This window comes from Crocuta crocuta, unplaced genomic scaffold (assembly GCF_008692635.1).
Source record: "Crocuta crocuta isolate KB4526 unplaced genomic scaffold, BGI_CrCroc_1.0 scaffold95, whole genome shotgun sequence".
Taxonomy (NCBI): domain Eukaryota; kingdom Metazoa; phylum Chordata; class Mammalia; order Carnivora; family Hyaenidae; genus Crocuta; species Crocuta crocuta.
In genome coordinates, this window is record NW_027530971.1 from 13853966 (window position 1) to 13872688 (window position 18723).

Sequence of the window (18723 nt, forward strand, 5' to 3'; positions counted from 1 at the left end):
AGGCCCAAACACAAACTTGGTAGGATTTAATTCAGCAGTCAAATGTGGTTCTCAAAGGTCATGTTTTAACCACTCCAGCTATATATGATATGAATTACATTCAATCAATGTACAGTTTTTGAATATTTAATAAGAACAGTGCACTGCTGGGGCACCTGGGTGGCACAGTTGGTTGAACGTCCGATTTCAGCTCAGGTCATGATCTCATGGTTTGTGGTTCGAGTCCTGCATAGGGCTCTGTGCTGACAGCTCAGAGCCTGGAGCCTGCTTCGGTTTCTGTGTCTCCCTCTCTCTCTCTCTCTCTGCTCCTCCCCCACTCATGCTCTCTCTTGCTCTCACTCTCAAAAATTAATAAACATTAAAAAAATTTTTAAAAACAGAACAGAGCACTGCTCCATGAGCTTGTATGTAAGCCATGGGTTGGAAGAAATTATTATCACGTCTGGATCAAGACTGTTGTTTCCCTGACAGTATGTCATTGCCTTGTCTATTCCTCACCCTCTATTCATGTGTCTGTACTGAAGGTCACAGAGAAGCAAGATCTATCAGACATCCTTTTCTTCTGTCCTCCCGCAGACTAAAAATGCACCCTATTAGATTTTCTAATCATCTAACCTTGATGCAATATGGAATTCCAGGCTTCAGGAAAAGAGGAGTGGCGACCAAATCCAATGTGTAAGGTAAGAGGGCATATTTGATATTAGTCACGTTGGTTTCTTGGAAGAATCCACCTAAGGTAATAAAACACATCACTTAGAATTTGGCAAGTTCTACATTGTAGAACATGGACCTGCATGCGTACCAACTCCATCCCTCTGCATTTCTTTATTTGGATAAGGACAAGCCATGCATTCATCTCTGGCCATTTCACACACAGTTATTAACCCAAGTCTGGATGATTGTTATGGTCACCCTAGAAGAACCTGGCCACTCTGTGAACCAGTCAAGCACAGTTTGCAGGAGGTTGGTAAGATGCCCATTCACCAGTTTCAAATACAGTGTCCTCCTGTTCCAGATCACTTGTCAGATTATTTATCCCATTTTAGCTTAAAATAACTGAGCAGGGAGCGAAATAAGTCAGGCAGAGAAGGACAAATATCATATGTTTGCACGTATAGGAGGATTAGGAGGAACTTGACGGAGGAACAAGGGGGAGAAGAAGGGCGGAAATGGTGGGGGAAAGGGAGAGAGGCAAACCATGAGAGACTCTTGAATGCTGACAAAAACTGAGGACTGATGGATGTGGGGGGGGAGGGGGGATGGGCATGGAGGAGGGCACTTGTGGGGATGAGCACTGTGTGTTATGTGGAAACTAATTTGACAATAAACTATTTGTAAAAAAAAAAAAATAATAACTGAGCAGGGCCTCATGCCCTCAAGGAGTCAATAATTCTGTTAAAAGAGACTCACATGTAAAGTGGTTGGTTCTCATTTCCAAGGCAACATCCAAACAAATACCAGGTAGTGTGGTATAAGGTACATGTAAAATATTTATTAATAGGTAAGCAAGCACACAAATGACTCAGGGATGCCTTCATAATGTGAATAATTGTTGCAAGGAAAATGTTCTGGTACCCTCATTCTGTTCTTTTGGAAAGATAAAAGGCTATCCTTTGCATGTGGGAGTAGGGGGTCATCACTTTCATGAGCATTTCCCCTACACAGAGCTGGTGGACATGTATTTTGGTGGAGCTCATGTGGCAAAGGCACTTGCCCAAAATGCACCTATAAGAAGTTGCAGAGTTCTTTTCAAACTTTGTAAGAAGAACTGTGAGAAATGAATTGATAGATTAGTTTAAGAACTCACCTGTACTTTCTTGTACTTCCACAAAAATATTAAGATACTTGTCATTTAAATCTTCTAGACTTTTATATGACAGTTCCTTAATTGCCCTTGAAGTATTAAAATTAATTTGTGCAACTCCATCAATTAGCTGTTTTTTTTTTTTAAAAAAAGAGGAACAAAAAGGTAGAAGTTATAATATTAGAGAAGAATTCACTGAGAGGGAATAAGAAATTCTGCTTTCATCAGTCTGCAAAATTCTTTACTTGACAGTGACATTGTAGTTAGAGCTGGTGGCAATACAAAGCATAAAGCTTGATTCTATACTCTTAATTATTAATATTATTAATAATGATTAATATTCAGGTCATTTCTTTTAAGTTTCAGGCCATATTGCCGGATCATAGATGGAACATTCAACATCATATCTCTTCCTATTCAGAATCCGAGGCTAGAATTTGGGTACTACTCTCTATCTGATGGAGCCTTCTCCAGATTGAAGACAAACCTCTGTAGCTTATCTGCTTTCATCAGTGGAACTTCCCAAAGCCCAAAGTTCTATTGGTTTTGTTTCGTTTTATCTGTTAATTCTGTGGACTCCTGGGGGTGGTGAAAGCCCACTTTCAATCTCCACATGCAGGTGAATTGCCTGAGTTCTCCAGGACTGTGAAGGTAGCTTGTTCTCTTTTTACCTCTGTCTTCTGTGTTGCTTCATGCATCATTTCTTTTCCACTCTCATCTAAAGTTTCTCTTATCCCAAAAAAGACTGAAGCTTTAGCCTCTGTTACATTCTTATTATAAGAATATCTGTCAAAACAGAATATAATTAATTGCCTTTTGATATTACAATTATAGTAATGATATACAGATAAGATGTGAAATTTGCTTTGTGCTCTTCAACTGGGTACAAAGTACTGCATTTCATCGTTACGCTCTACAGATACAGAGTAAAGTATTTATATTTCTACTGACAAATGAGGGAATTGGTTCCCAGAGAGATAAAACAAAGTTGCTCAACTTCCCACGGTTTTAAACTCAAGTTCATGGAGAAGTGAGCTTAGGACCCAGGTCTCTTTATAAAGAGCCACACTCCTTTCATGACTGTGGCATGGTTGACATGCCCACCCAGGGAACCACTCCCCAGTGCTCATTTTAGCAAAAGGGGCAACATCACATCCATCCTCGAGACATGCCATTTTCAGTTTAGCCCCATATTTGCCTTTGAGTCAAAGAAAAACATAAACTTTCCCTATTTAAATATAAAACAGGCAAGTCAGTGTTCCCATTCACTCATCTTCCAAGTGTGAGTTCTGAGCCTTTTCAATCTGTTCTAGAACTGCTTTTGATAATTAGGTTGTATGATAAACTAATGTTAATGAAGTCATGAATATAAAGAACTGAATGTTTTTTATATCATAGTTTTAATACCTAAACAGTTATAGTCACCTGAATAGTCACCATGATTTCAATCTTTAGGATTCTTTGCTTACAAGACTGTAGAATAAGACTGAGCTCAGCCAATACACTTCAGGCAAATCTCCTTGAATCCACCTCCCACAGCTATCAGATATTATTAATCACAGTGTTTTTTACATTGAACCTCAAAGTCTTTTTCAACATAGGACCTCAGGCAAGCACTAGTAATCAGCCAATTTTGACTCTTGAAATGAAAGCTATTTCACATTCAGGGGCTACATTAGTCTGAAAATAGTAATTTTCTTACCTAGCTTTTATAGTAATCTTGAAGTCCTCAAGGTTTTTATGGCTAATGAAGTGCTTTTCTGGTTCTATTAAGACAAAGAAATGTGGTTCCACTGAATGTAAATCTAGGCAAAAAAAAAAAAATATATATATATATATATACACACACACACACAAACACACACTTTAAACTATGTTTCAAGCGGGGCACCTGGGTGGCTTAGTCGGTTAAGCGTCCGACTTTCGCTTAGGTCATGATCTCGCGGTTCGTGGGTTCGAGCCCCGCGTCGGGCTCTGTGCTGACAGCCAGCTCAGAGCCTGGAGCCTGTTTCACAGTCTGTAACTCCCTCTCTCTCTGACCCTCACCTGCTCATGCTGTCTCTCTCTCTCTCCTAGAAATAAATAAAACATTAAAAAAAATAAACTATGTTTCAAGCAAGAAACTTTTCGGTGCAATGGGACTTAACAGTACCAGTCACATAGGTATCCTTCTTCATGATGATCATAAAGCTTCTGAAGCTTCTTTAGCCTCTAATCAGGGACCAATCTCATCTTCCTGCTCTAGCAGTGATGCCCTTATAAAAGCACATGTGTTGCTATCAAAGTCTGAGCTCCATGAAGACAAGTCCTGATCTTGTTAACCTGTATAAACCTTTGCTCCAAGTGCCTTTCATACAGAGTTTGATAAATGTTTATTAAATTGGAAAATGCTCTGCTCCTTTAGCATCTTGTGTTTGACGACTCTTTTCCATGCAGTGTCCAAAGTGTGAGTGTAAATCTTCAACTCTCAGAAAAGGCATCTTCTAGTTATTAGCTGTAGAAAATAACTCTCTTACAAAAATGAGAATTAGAACAAAGGGAAGTTTTAGACTATCCAGCTCTTTGAGGCTATAACTCACAAAGAATAGTTTTCGACTACTTACAGGACTATGTCTTCTGCCCATTCAAGGAGTGAGGCTGGGTTTCACAATCCTACTTTTGCACAGCTCTGCAGGCTGCTTAATCCAATTGGAGAAGCTGCCTTTCAGAGAGAAGGGAGACTTGGCTCCATGGTGACTACGATGAGTGGGGAGGGACTGGCTGCAGAAGGGCAAAGCAAGTGTCTCACATTCTGACTACTTTTATTTTAAATTTACTGTGAGAGAGAGAGAGAGAGCACATGCATGATCAGGAGAGGCTGAGAGAGAGAGAGAGAGAGAGAGAGAGAGAGAGGAAAGAGAGGAGAAAGAGAATCCCAAGCAGCATGGAGCTGGATCCCACAAACCATGAGATCGTGACCTGAGCCAAGATCAAGATCAAGAGTGGGAAGGTCAACTGACTCAGCCACCCAGGTGCCCCCTTGCTGCTTCTCTGTGTCAGAGAAAAATGCCCTCCAATAATGAAAACATAAAGCAAGGGCGTTGTAACTATGAACAGTGTCTAAGAGTGTCAACAAAGCAACTCTAAAGTTCAGTTTAATTGGTTCAGAGGGTATTCTGTTGTGGTGGTTTTAGCATGTTAAATATTTCAAATTTTTACATGTGATTGCTCTCTCTCCTAATTATAAATACCTCTCTGCCGCCTCATCAACTTGGTAAGCAGAGAACATGGTTTAAATAGCTTACTAAGAAATTTAAAAAAAAAGAAATTTACATAAGAGCATACAAATTAATACTCTAGCCCCTGTGAGAAATGAACAGAAAGAATTATTAATAAGTTAATTATTAGTACAATTAATGTTAATGTTTCCAAAATAAGTTATGCTTTGTTTTTTTCTGAACATTGTAATTTTCCAAGCAATGCTAACTTTTAGGGCTTGATGGGAAGGAGCACGGGCTAAGTCAGAGGTGCCATTCTCCTTGTGAGCCTGGACAAAGTGCTGGTGAAACCCAGACCAGTCTTCCCATTTCTCTGGGTCTGACCCTCTTCACCTGGCCTCATGTTTTAGATGAGGGGATCAGACTAGATGAAACCTAAGAGTGTCAGAGAACCATGGATCGTACAAGAACATTCCCTAATCCAGCCTCCTTATACTGAGGTGAGCCAGACTAAGAGCCCCAGGTCTTCGGCCTTCTGTCCCCCAGTCCACTTCTGTCTACCATTCCTCACTGTCCTGTATTTATTCTTTAGTGAGCCTTTAGCCTATGAAATTATTGCGAACAGTTTTCAAAAATACACATTGGAAATCTCAGTAACTGATGAGAAATTACCATGGCTTTTAACTTCAAAGTTTGTAAGTCCTTTTGTTGTGAAGTCCTCCTTATACATAGCTTTCACTGTCCATACACCATATCTGTGAAAGCAATGCATTTAAAACTTTAGGTGTCACCAAGTAATGTATCTCTAATTTACCCAATGACTGTAGGTAACATTCAAATGAACACTTAGTATAGGCCAACCACTGTTTTAAGAGCTTTACATGTATTAACTCATTCAATCCTCACAAAATACCATAGAACAGGTTATACTATTATCTCCACTTTATCATCAGAGAAATGAGGCTCACAGAGGTGAAGTGACTTTCTTAGAGATACAGGGCTAGGAGGTGGTAGGACTGGGATTTAAACATGGTTATTATGTCTCCAAAACCCTTGACCACAGCTTCATGTTTAGATGACCCTCACAACAGTTTCAGATTTATGCACCACTTAATTTACTATTTTCAAAAGATGTTTTAAAATTATAAACAAAAATATGCATTTTGGGAGGAGTTGTAAATATACCGAAATTTATTTTCATATTACGGACTCATTCTCTAATATATCATAGCATTTCTTTAGCTAGAAAATGATTTTCATTTAAAGGCATTATTTATTCATTTGATGAACCAAGCTTAAAGTTTAAACATATTAAATTACATACTACACTATATAACATGCCAGAAAGTCCAGGCTACATTTCTAGGACCATTAGATCAGTAAAACTTATCAAAATGGTACAAATATATAGTTTTGAAAATTTTACAACTGAGGCCAGAGTGAAATTAGTTTAGAGGGACAGTGTGGTAGAAAGAAAGAGTAAGGATGAGCCTGGCCACCAGAGAGATCTGGGTTCCCATTTCAGGTCCACCATTTAAAGTTGTGTGGTTTGAACAGGCCTAAACATTTGTCTGAGCCTTAATTTCTTGGTCTTGAAAATGGCAATAATAAAGAACTTAGCAGAGTGCTCGGTACACAGTAGAGGATCCATAAATGTCACTTCTTTTACTGCAATAAAATACTTCACCACTTTGAAATACTACATTTTCAAGACCTTATGCAATATAAGTCTCAAATCAGATCTCAAAAGTATCTTCCAAGTTCTGGGAATAAATGGTAGAGAAAATTCCAAATCCTCTACAGAATATTAAACGCACATTAGTGGACATCTTCCTTTCATACATTTTTTTTTCTTTCTTCTATTGTACTCTCAGCATTTAGGGGGCAGGGTCTGTCTCCCACAGTGTCTATTACCTAGACTTTGGTGTAGACAGTGCTCATTGAACTGAATAGAGCAGACTAGTTTGGTGTTACAGCTGGCAGTATTACATTAGGCCCCCTGCCTCAATGCACAAGAGCCCAAGCAGGTTCCACCTTTCTTTTGGCTGGAAAGATACTCAATAGGGTCTGATAAGAATAGCCCGAACCAAGAATAGCCCGAACCAATCTTTGTGTACATCAGTACCTTTCAGGCACAGGTAAATGGCTCCATCAGACTGTTCAATAATCCCAGACACCTCCAATGCTTTTAAGAGTAACAACTTTACCCAAAAAGAAGTTAAAATACTTAGGATTTCATGAAAATCCACTTGTTTTTAAACACATTGCCCTTTGCTTTCATGTAAGAAGAGACCAAGAAATAAAACTCCCTCTCTTTTGTCTGTACATAGTGGTCTTGGCAACTACATAGATCAGTTAGTCAACAAAACAAACATTTATCTGCATAAAATAAAAGAGAATGAAATAAATACTTAGGATTAACTGGAATCTTGAAGTCAAGAAAAGTGATCATTCCACTATAAGTTTTTTCTTCTACCATGGCAAATTCTGACCCTTTTGGATCCTTTGAGTGAAAAGAAAAGTAAGTTTTATTTTTCAAAACAACTATAAATACAGAAGTTACACATAAACATAGCATGTAGTTGATAGTCTTATAGAAATATTCACTAAATGCTAAGGAACTTTCTTGAAACTAAGCACATGCAATGTTGGCCTGGCATTGAGGTGATGACACCTGGTAAGGCTGGTTAACAAAGGCTGGAACTTGAGGGTGTTATGCTGAGTGAATAAGTCAGGCAGAGAAGGACAGATACCATATGTTTGCACATATAGGAGGATTAGGAGAAATTTAACGGAGGACATGGGGGAGAAGAAGGGGAAAAATAGTGGGGGAGAGGGAGGGAGGCAAACCATGAGAGACTCTTGAATGCCAAGAACAAACTGAGGGCAGATGGGGTGGGGAGGAGAGGAAAGGAGGTAATGGGCATGGAGGAGGGCACTTGTGGGGATGAACACTGGGTGTTATATGGAAACCAACTTGACAATAAACTATTTAAAAAAAAAAAACCTAGGATAGAAGACACAAAGGGCATGAGCCAGAACAGTGTGTTCTGTTTCAAAGTCTGATTCTAGATTATTACCCATGTGCTTTGTAAGTGGGGCAGGATGGCTAATCTTTGTTATTATTACTTCTTCCTGTGAAATAGTTGTTTTTAAAGGTATACATAGAAAAATATTCTGAAAATTCAAGATGCTGGAAGTTTATTCCATTCTATTGCTGTTACTCTTGTGGAAAGGTTGTGAACGATGACGGGTCAATGGGTGGATGGTCAGTTTGAAGTCTATGCAACCAATGACTTACTCCAATAAGCAAACAGTAAGTTTTCAAATACTTTTTTTTTTTTAATGTTTTATTTCTAGGGGGGAGAGAGAGAGAGAGAGAGAGAGCGTGAGCAGGGGAGGGCCAGAGAGAGAGGGAGTCACAGACTGAAACAGGCTCCAGGCTCTGAGCTGGCAGTCAGCACAGAGCCCGACGCGGGGCCCGAACCCACAAATCGCAAGATCATGACCTAAGCGAAAGTCGGACGCTTAACCGACTAAGCCACCCAGGCGCCCCAATTTTCAAATACTTCTAAACAATGAGGTGGACAGAAGACTTCAAGTGCCTGTATGTGATTTTGCAAAATACCAAAATAGTCATCCCTTTCACAGTTCTTATTTTTGCAGGTCTCATATGGATTAATGCTAAAACTAAACACAGACATGCACCTCTGAAAGCCATCTACCATTAAACACAGACCACATTAGAAACTGAAAAAAAAACAACAACATAAAAACCAAGAAACAAAGACTGGCATGTCAATAGTATAGTAAATATTTAAGATATATCAGGCAACTCCCAGCAAGGCTCTTTTCCGCCACCCTTCTTCCTGAATTGGACTTCGGGATAATCTTCAAACACTATTTTCATAATGTTGTGTGGTACACACAAGGCTTCTTTGGCTCTGTGTTACTTCAAGATCAAACCTGAACACATCAGGGCACGCCAAAGAAACAGCCTCTACCTGTTCAAGGTCTTATCTCCATGGGGATCTCTGACAAGGGAAGGATGAGATTTGTGGACCAATTCTGCAACAGGCTCACTTGAATCTGTCTGAACCCTCACAATTCCCCAAATGTACAATAATGCTTCAAAGTGGTCACTGTCTCTCCCTAAAGTGTTTCTGGGTCAGTCTGCTGTGGCCAAGCCACTGTCATGGTCATCTCCACATTGTGCTTCTTCCTGGCTCCATGATACCTGGGACATCATCCTGCTTCTATCAAACCCTCTCTATGGTTTCTATTAAAACCAGACTCAGGACCAGGCTTTGTCCTTTCATAAGTCCCTCTAGAATGATTTAGTAATCATCTCTAGCTTTGCTTCCTGTTCGAGCTGGCCTGCTATGGGTACTACATCATCCCTTACTTGGCTTGCTATATTATATGTACTTGTCAGGTTGGCTAAACTCAAATACTCATGGAGGGACACATCCCATAATCTCCCAAACAAATCAAGAGAGGCTTAGTGCTAAGGTTCTGGAGACAGACAGACCTGGGTTTGAATCCTGATTCAATTCATTAGTGCCAGTATGATCTCAGTAGTTACTTAGCTTCTCTAACCCTCAGCCTTTTCTTCCATAAAAGGAGATGATAATTATATTGATTGTATAAGACTGTTGTAATGATGTACTGCATGCCATGGACTTCTCACAGGTACCACAATTTATACTTCTAGAACTCTCACTACATCTGCCCATGCTTCTTTGCAGTTAATACAAACTAATTAGCTACATTCAGTTTGGAGATGGAGTCTCCAAAGGATGTTCTTACATGGAGCCATATAAAATATATTTCAACTAACATTTAATTTATACACAAAAATTAGCAATCAGGATAAAAGAAGTATAAGATTACCAGGTTGTAACCACAATAGGTGCTAAATAAATGCCTGCTGCTACATAATACTGAATAGATTAATATCACATCTGACTTGTGTTACAGTACTGAAAACTACTCATATAATGAAAATGCCAAGGTTAAAATCTGATTTAAATTAAAGGCATACTCACTATCAAAGTTACAGTAACTTCTCTTTGTGATGGCTTTAGGTCTTCATCCAATGAATAAATTCTAACCTTTACTATAAGGAAAAAAGTTGTCATTATTAGAAACTCTGTTCAACTCTAAATGATCTGACAATGTTATTAATAACTCTATAACATGAGGGTCATGAAATTTAAATTAAAATGTATAAAGCCCACACATAAAATCCTAGTTTAAAGAAAAGATGAATTAGGGGCACCTGGCTGGCTTAGTTGGTAGAAGCATGTGGTTCTTCATCTCAGGGTCATGGATTCAAGCCCCACTTTGGGCATAGAGCTTACTTTACAAAAAAAAAAAAAAAAAAAAAAAAAGAAGGAAAAGAAAAGATGAATTAGAATATTGATGTGAACTTTATATTAAAATTTCCTGAATAGGTTCTTTTAAATATTTCTCTTCATACATTTAAGATATGATTCAACTTGCTAAGTATTTTCAAACTTCTTAATTTTTTATTTTTTAAGTTTATTTTTATTTATTTTGAGAGAGACAGAGGGCAAGTAGGTAAGAGGCACAGAAAGAGGGAGACAGAATACCAAGAAGGCTCCATGCTGTCAGCACAGAGCCAAATAAGGAGCTTAAATTCATAAACCATGAGATCATGACCTGAACCAAAATCAAAAGTTGGACACTTAACTGACTGAGCCACCCAGGCGCCCCATCAACTTTTTGTATTTGTTAACCACTGATAGATAAGAAAGGCTGCAGCTCCGTCATATCTGAGATTATTATAGAATAGAGGAGAAGGAACAGAAGTGGTAAGTTGTGTCAACAGACCCAGTGAAGCATCCTCTAGCAGAAAAAAATGCAGGCAAGAACCTGCATACCTCAAGGTATAATGAAGTATGTAAGTGCACAGAAAGGTGAGTCTCATCTCTCCTTAGACACGTGGTGATTTTCTTATCAGGCTTCCAGGAAACAGCTCTGAGCATCTAAGAAGCGGTTAATGTGTACTGGCAGGGAGCTTGTCCTGTTGCTAAAATTATGGAGGTGACCTTCATCTTCTGTCACCTAATTAGCATCATCACCATCGCTATCGTCTTTAATGGCAATTCAGAAAGCACTACTGCACTACCTATTACCTGACCTGACTTCCCTCCCTTGAGATAATTTCTAAAAGGGGATATACTGGAAGAAGACTAAAGCCGTTTCTAATGGAAACATGGGAGACAATCATTGCTAGGTGCATTTTGTAATTTGGTTCACAATTTTGTACATTAATGTGGAATTGAAATACTATTTGTAAAAGAAGAGGATTTTGAGAATAAACATGAGGTTGTTTTGAAGTTAAAATTCAGCCTCTTGTATTAAGTTCTATAATATGTCAAGCTTTTTTTTTTTAAACCATTTTAAAAGGAGACTTGGCATCATTCTAAGAAAGGTCTTCCCTACCTCCAAATTATATTCATATTTTGCTAATTCTTTGTTTTTATAATGTACAATTTAACCTTTGGTTTGTCAACTCTTTAGTTTTGTGTATGGTAAAAACTTGGGAATTAATTAACTAATTTTCACCCCCAAAGATAAAACCCTCTGGTCTCAATACCACTAATTAGGTCATCCCACATTTTCCCCAGAAATTAAAATTCCCTCTTTATTATACCTGACTCATCTGAATTGTAAATAGATTTGTCTGTCTGAATGAAGAGAAATCCATTGTCATAGCGTAGTGGAATTTTTGTTGCTTTTGAAAAATGATCACATACAACTTCTAAATATACATATGAAACTGCATTTGGTCCTCCAGATAAATCTTTTGGTTGTACCTGTTTTAAAAAAAGTTAATGAAGGAATATTATATAATAATCTTAAGATAATAAAAGCATTTATCTTTTAGGTAGCTATGAAAATAATTTGAATAATTGTTTATTTGCAACAAAAATCTTATAAAATAAAACATAAATACATTTTTTTCCAGAAACACCTCTGTATTTTAGTTTCCTCTCAAATTTAGTTTGAAACAATTACCTCGAAAAATTATCCAGATTTAATGTCTATGAAAAATGACCATCACTGAACAAAATTCAGTTTTTAATAGACAAAATAACCAAATCATTAAGAAAAATCAAAAGCTTATCAGCAACGGAGCGGGGAGGATATATCAGGTAGAGAGTAGAGTACATGACTTACCACATCGTAGTATAGATGAACAAAATATCTCTTATATTTATAGTTCTATATATACTTCTACTTTGAAACCTTTCTTTTGCTAATGTTTTTCAAATCTATTGGTCATTATATAATTAGTATGTAGCCCTCTTCAAATATATTGCAAATGGTCCATATGTTTTATAGTAATAGGGTTGTGGACATGTCTCTAATTTTTCTTGAACCTAGTTCACAAATCTGTTTGAAAGAAAACTTGCTTGATTCAAATCCAAACAGAAAGTATAAAAGGCCTATGATTTTAGGAGAAAATTAATTTTGTAGAACAAAAAGGTTCAAATGTTGTATATAATTTAGGAAAACAAATGTTCAAATTGTTTTCCACTCACTTCTTTGAATTTTTTAGATCAACAGAGTCAAATCTATGTCTATGTCTCTCTTCCTCTATTTTTTCCTCTGAAAATATAAAAATTTAAGTATTTAATTATCTCTTTCTAGTACGGTAGTCTTCCTTTATCTGTGAAGGATACATTATGAGACACCTTTCTAGAGGCCTAAAACTGTGGATAGTATAAAGCCCTATACTGTTTTTTTCCCCTATACATTATACCTATGATAAAAGTTTAATGTATAAATTAGGCACAGTAAAAGATTACCATAACTAATAAAATACAACAATTATAACAATATGCTGTAATAAAGGTTATATACACATGGTCTCTTTTCCTCTCTCAAAATATCTTACTGTACTATACCCACCCTTCTCCTTCTTGTAATGATGTGAGATGATAAAATACCTATGTGATGGGATGAAGTGAAGTGAATGACATAATGTTAGGCTACTATTGACCTGATGATACATCAGAAGGATGGTCATCTGCTTCTTGACACCATGGTTGACCATGGTTAACTCAAACCACAACAAGTAAAACAGCTGATAAGTGGCCGGGGGACTACTGTATTCATCTTGCAATCTTTAAGGAGGTATATGCGGTGGTTGATTCGTTTTCAACTCATGTCATCAAGTCTTTTCATGTTAATAACCTTAATCTGCTTCATTCAAACTTTTACATTTCTTACATTGTCCCCAAATCAGAGGCAGATTCATTATTTAACATTTCCCACTTCAAACATATGACACTTTTATCAACTAGTGAATGCACTTAATAGTGTGATGTAACACATTTTTATACCTACATGTAAAAAAGGACCAATGTATGTTTTACAAAGAAACACTTGGTGTATAAAAGAAACTATAAGAATACATACAGTTAAGTTTGCAGAGCTTTGGAATTTATTTTCTGGAGACAAATTAACTTGCCCAAAAGAATACGTAAAACTTTTGTCAGGATAACTTTTAATAGCAATGGTCACAGCAAATGAGTCTGTGTATCCATGAACTTGAATTACCACATTTTCAGAGGCTCCAACATAGAATACTTTAGGTGCTCAGACAACATACCTGTTGAAACAGTGAAATTATAGAGTCAGTCTGTTAATAAAACATAATTGTTTTAAACATTTTTCACTTAGGAGAATTAATGAAATTAGCAATGTTTCTTATACTTAACAACATATATTTTATTTCTCAAAGCTTTATTATCTATGATAAAGGCAGGATAGCTTCCTGAAAGCATCCAAAAGATGAGATTTCAAGGAGGCAGAGGGAAGTGGTTTTGATCGGTTGCAGGCAGGGAAGGGGTGTTTAATAGAGTCCACTCTAAGAAACGCAAATCGGGATCATGCTTCTGTCTTTTGAAGAATCCATTTTTAATCAAAATACCAATCAGTAAGTTACTCTTCCCTGGGGCAGAGGTAACAGCTTGGGAAAAATACAAAGTTTTAGAATGCAAGCCATGCAGTGCTCACAAAGTACTCATATAGAAAACAGAGTAACAGCATTGGACAAAAGAGAAAAGAAGAACTTAACTTGGAGTTTTCAGAAGTAGAAAATTAATTTCATGCAGCAGTGATTGAGTTATGTTTTCTATAAAAGCATAACCAAAATACATTGCAAATGAAAACAGGATTTTTCACTTACGTTTGTTCCTGTGCCCAACTTTTTCCCAAGTAGAAAAAAATACAGACTATACTTAAAATGTCCATGGCTGAGGTAGCATTAAGCTGTTGACACCTTTCCTGAAACTGTCCTCCTTTTTGTGAACTCAGCTTGAAAAATTTGGTTAAATTAGTCTTCAGGTTAATTATTAACATTAGATAGTGGGATCGCTGAGAAGGAAACCAAAGAATTTAAATTATAACCTTTTAATGTCTAAAAGTAATTTTGGGATTTGAAGTGTAAAGCAGATATTGATGAGTAAATCAGAGAAGACACGCACATGGGAGTCTCTAGAAAACTGTTTCAAAGCTGGACACAGACACAAAACACTTGGAAGCTGCTCTGGTCTTGCAGATTTTCTAGGTGTAGTAGATGCGGTTGATGCCACGACCAGATCCCCTTTACTCGGTGTGGTGTGCACCTGTTCTATAGATACTGTGAGTGTCAGCTGTTAAAGCTTCCCACTTGCCCCCTTCTCCAAGTAATTTGCCCCAGCCATGTCAGACAGCCTACCCAGAAATGCTTGAGATGTTACATCCTCTCTCTGGGATTCGTTCATAGTCAATAACTGATTGATTCTGGGGACACAATAACCTACTTCCCTTGCTTCAAGGTGAGGCAACTTGGTGGCACCATCCATCATGCTAAAGAGCATCCCCGTGGGTCAGGCTAAAGCCAGACCTCAGTTGATACCACATCTTTGCTTAGCTCTTGCCCTGCCCTGTGCAGCTTCCCTCACTGCTTACCGGTTTCTCTTGAGAGAAGTCTTGTAATAAATCCACTTGCACGGAATGTCTTCCTGCCTCAGGCTCTACATTCTAAATTTAAGGAGCACGGGAAAGGACTATCATCCTGGACCTCATGCAGAATGTCTCAGATATGGAAGTGGTTCTGAGGCTTCCTGGAATGGGTCTGGTTGAATTGGGGCCCATGCGGTCTGTACTGATCCACTTTAGAGCAGGTCTGAAGTCCCAAGGCAGCTCCCCAAATGCTGAAATGTTCCCAGGAACTCTAGGAATAGAAATGACCCCTCAATGTCAACAGCCAGGGCATGGGCAAGGGAGCAATGAAGCTATTGCCGTCTTAGGCTTTCTCAAGTCTGCATTCAATTGCATGCATGGTTCCATCCTGAACTGCAAGTCTCTAGGTATAGTTGGGTGGCTAGTGGTTAGGTTATTGGGTTTTGTAATTGCCTCTTCACTTGACTGTTTTTCTCTCTAGACTATAGGTTCCATGAGGACAGGTCCTGGGTGTAACATACAGAATGGGGACACACCCTAGAATTTATTACATTCTCCCATCCAAGTACCAACCAGGCCCAACCCTCCTTAGCTTCCAAGATCAGACGAGATCGGGCGCGTTCAGAGTGGTTTGGCTGTAGACTTATTACACTCTCTAAAGGAGACTTAGACACTCCACAATTTGTTGCCAAATGAATGAATGAATGATCACGTGGACCAAGGAAGATAATGTTGAAAGGCAGGATGAGGGCAGACTGTGTATGGCCCTGAATGCCAAGTTAATGAACCTTGATTTCATTTTGTATGCAATGGGAAACAAAGAATTTTGACGTTGCTGCTCTGACCCTGGGGATGTTGCCGTCTCCTTGTGACCTACTAATGTTTTTTGTTCCATGAAAATAATAGATAAGTAGCAGATTTTATGCAAAGTATTAGTGAAATTGTTCTCAAAGGTAAAATGCAAGCAGAAATTGATAAAATTCTGACATGTCAAGCATTCATTCACAACAGCAACTTTAAAAGCTGTTCTACCATAACAGTTTTAGATTTTGATATGCAGGGGTTCTATAACTGCAATGTTAGATTTTTTAATTTTGTTGGGACTAATGGACTTGTGTGAGTAGTTAATGAACATTCTCATGGAAGTGATGCTGCTGACATACACGTTGCTGCAACATATTTTTTTGAACAGGGGCCAGTAAGCTAATATTTAAACCATTGATTGAGTTTTAAACCATCGATTGAGTTTTCAACCATCGATTGAGTTCTAAACCATGTCAAGCAGGAGCAATGACAGGAAAATTAGTAAGCAACAATGTACTGAAAAGGATCATTTAATGTTAAAGGATCTTAAGATTGCAGCTGCATAGATCCAGTCCAGAACATTTTCAAACCAATGGTGTCAGAAACTCTCATCATAGATGAGAATAATTTTAGCTCTGTTTTAATTTTTGGCCAACTATCTCAGTTACTGGAGCCATCCAAAAAGAAAAATCACTTTATCTCAAGGGCATATTTAATATGTTTTCTTCTCACACAGGCTTCAAAATTTGGGTCACGAAAGGACAATCTGTGTCACTTGTTCTGTAGTCAGTCCCATGCATGGACTCACATGATTACCAAAAAGAAACACACACAGTGGGGCGCCTGGGTGGTTCAGTCGGTTAAGTGTCCGACTTCGGCTCAGGTCATGATCTCACGGTTTGTGGGTTCGAGCCCCGCGTCGGGCTCTGTGCTGACAGCTAGCTCAGAGCCTGGAGGCTGTTTCAGATTCTGTGTCTCCCTCTCTCTCTGACCCTCCCCTGCTCATGCTATCTCTTTCTCAAAAATAAATCAAACATTAAAAAAAAAAAAAAAAAGAAACACACACAGTGACAAAGAGCTGGAACCAAAAAAGTGTCTGGTCAAATTTCACACTATTATCAGTACTTTATTTTTTTTTAACATCTTAAATATATTTTTGAGGGAAAGAGAGAGACAGAACATGAACAGAGGAGGGACAGAGAGGGAAGAAGACACAGAATCTAAAGCAGGCACCAGCTGAGCTGTCAGCACAGAACCTGATGCGGGGCTCGAAACCATGAAGAGTGAGATCATGACCTGAGCTAAAGTTGGGCACTTGACCAATGTTTGACTGACTGAGCCACCCAGGTGTCCATATTATCAGTACTTCTTAAACCTAAACAGACCACACACATTTAATATTCCCTATACTGAAACTTTCAGAGTTTTCTCCTCCAACCTGTGACAGATGGGAAGAGAAATTATCCAAGCAGAATTATTTCAAGGTTTCTCAACCACAGCACTACTGACATTTTGGGCAGAGTGATTGTAATGGGCAGCTGTCTGGTACGTTGTAGGCTGTTTAGCAGCATGTCCTACCTCCACTCCCACTGGATGTCAGTAGAACCTTCTTTCTAGTCACAACAACAAAATGTCCCCGACATTACCAAGTGTCCCCTGATAGGGAGCAGGGCAAAAATGGTCCCTGGTTGAGAATCACTACATTGCTGTATGGTTTAGTATTTAAAGGGAGAATAAAGAAAGTACTTACTTGTGTCTCTATCAAAGATTCAGGATTCAGCAGGCTCTTCTCTTGAGCTCTTTGGCTACTTTAAGCTACCATGGAAAACTGTAATTCCCTTAGTTTCTTTCACAAATAGGAAAGTCATTATTTCATTTTTTAATTAAAAAAATTATTTTAGAGACAGAGTGTGTGAGCAGGGAGAGAGGCAGAGGGAGACAGAGAGAATCTTAAAGCAGTCAACTGACTGAGCCACCCAGGCACTCCTGGAAAGTCATTATTTCAAAGACCATCTCTCTACTGATAGCTTCCAAATTTATATCTCCAATTGATATCTGAATGTTGGACTGCCCCAGGGTTCAGGCCCTTTCTACTTTTATACACGAATTTGAATTTTTACATGGATTTGAAAACTGTCTATATATACCAACGCACTTAAATTTCATTCCCTGGACTACTCTCTTTTTAATTTTTAACATTTATTTATTTTTGAGAGACTGAGAAACAGAGCATGAGTTGGAGAAGGGTAGACAGAGAGAGGGAGATACAGAATCTGAAACAGTCTCCAAGTTCTGTGCTGTCAGCACAGAACCTGATGTGGGGCTCGAACTCACAAGCTTTGAGATCATGACCTGGGCTGAAGTCAGACACTTAATCGACTCAGCCACCCAGGCACCCCTGGACCACTCTCTTAAGCCCTAGAGTTGTAGATCTAACTGCCTTACTCATAATCTTCATTTAGATATCTAATTAGCATCTTAAACTTAATACGTTCACAACAACCTCTAAAGATCTCCTTGCTCTACAACAGAACAAATATCAAAGAATGAGGAAAGCTTCTAAAACATATGATAAGGATCAAAACATTCAGAAAAAAAAAAAAAGCCTTAGAGGATATACAGGTTATGCAAAGTAAAGAAGACTATTCATCCACCTCCCTCCAAAAACACTTTCATTAATATACTTATTAAAATAAAAGAAAAAAGGGGCGCCTGGGTGGCTTAGTCGGTTGGGCGTCCGACTTTCGCTTAGGTCATGATCTCGCAGTTCGTGGGTTCGAGCCCCACGTCAGGCTCTGTGCTGACTGCCAGCTCAGAGCCTGGAGCCTGTTTCAGAGTCTGTGACTCCTTCTCTCTCTGGCCCTCCCCTGCTCACGCTGTCTCTCTCTCTCTCTCTCTTTCTCTCTCTCCTAGAAATAAATAAAACATAAAAAA

The 18723-nt window shown here is 38.4% G+C and overlaps 1 protein-coding gene across 1 annotated transcript in view; it reads right to left on the reverse strand.

The window, feature by feature from the left end:
* LOC144236168 (complement C5-like) overlaps window positions 1-18723 on the reverse strand; it is a 59377-nt gene that overhangs the window by 27379 nt on the left and 13275 nt on the right. Inside the window, 9 exon segments of the mRNA XM_077769777.1 lie at window positions 616-731; window positions 1808-1934; window positions 2476-2590; window positions 3507-3597; window positions 5674-5756; window positions 7413-7504; window positions 10050-10120; window positions 11684-11846; window positions 13456-13648. Coding sequence (XP_077625903.1) covers window positions 616-731; window positions 1808-1934; window positions 2476-2590; window positions 3507-3597; window positions 5674-5756; window positions 7413-7504; window positions 10050-10120; window positions 11684-11846; window positions 13456-13648 — 1051 coding nt within the window.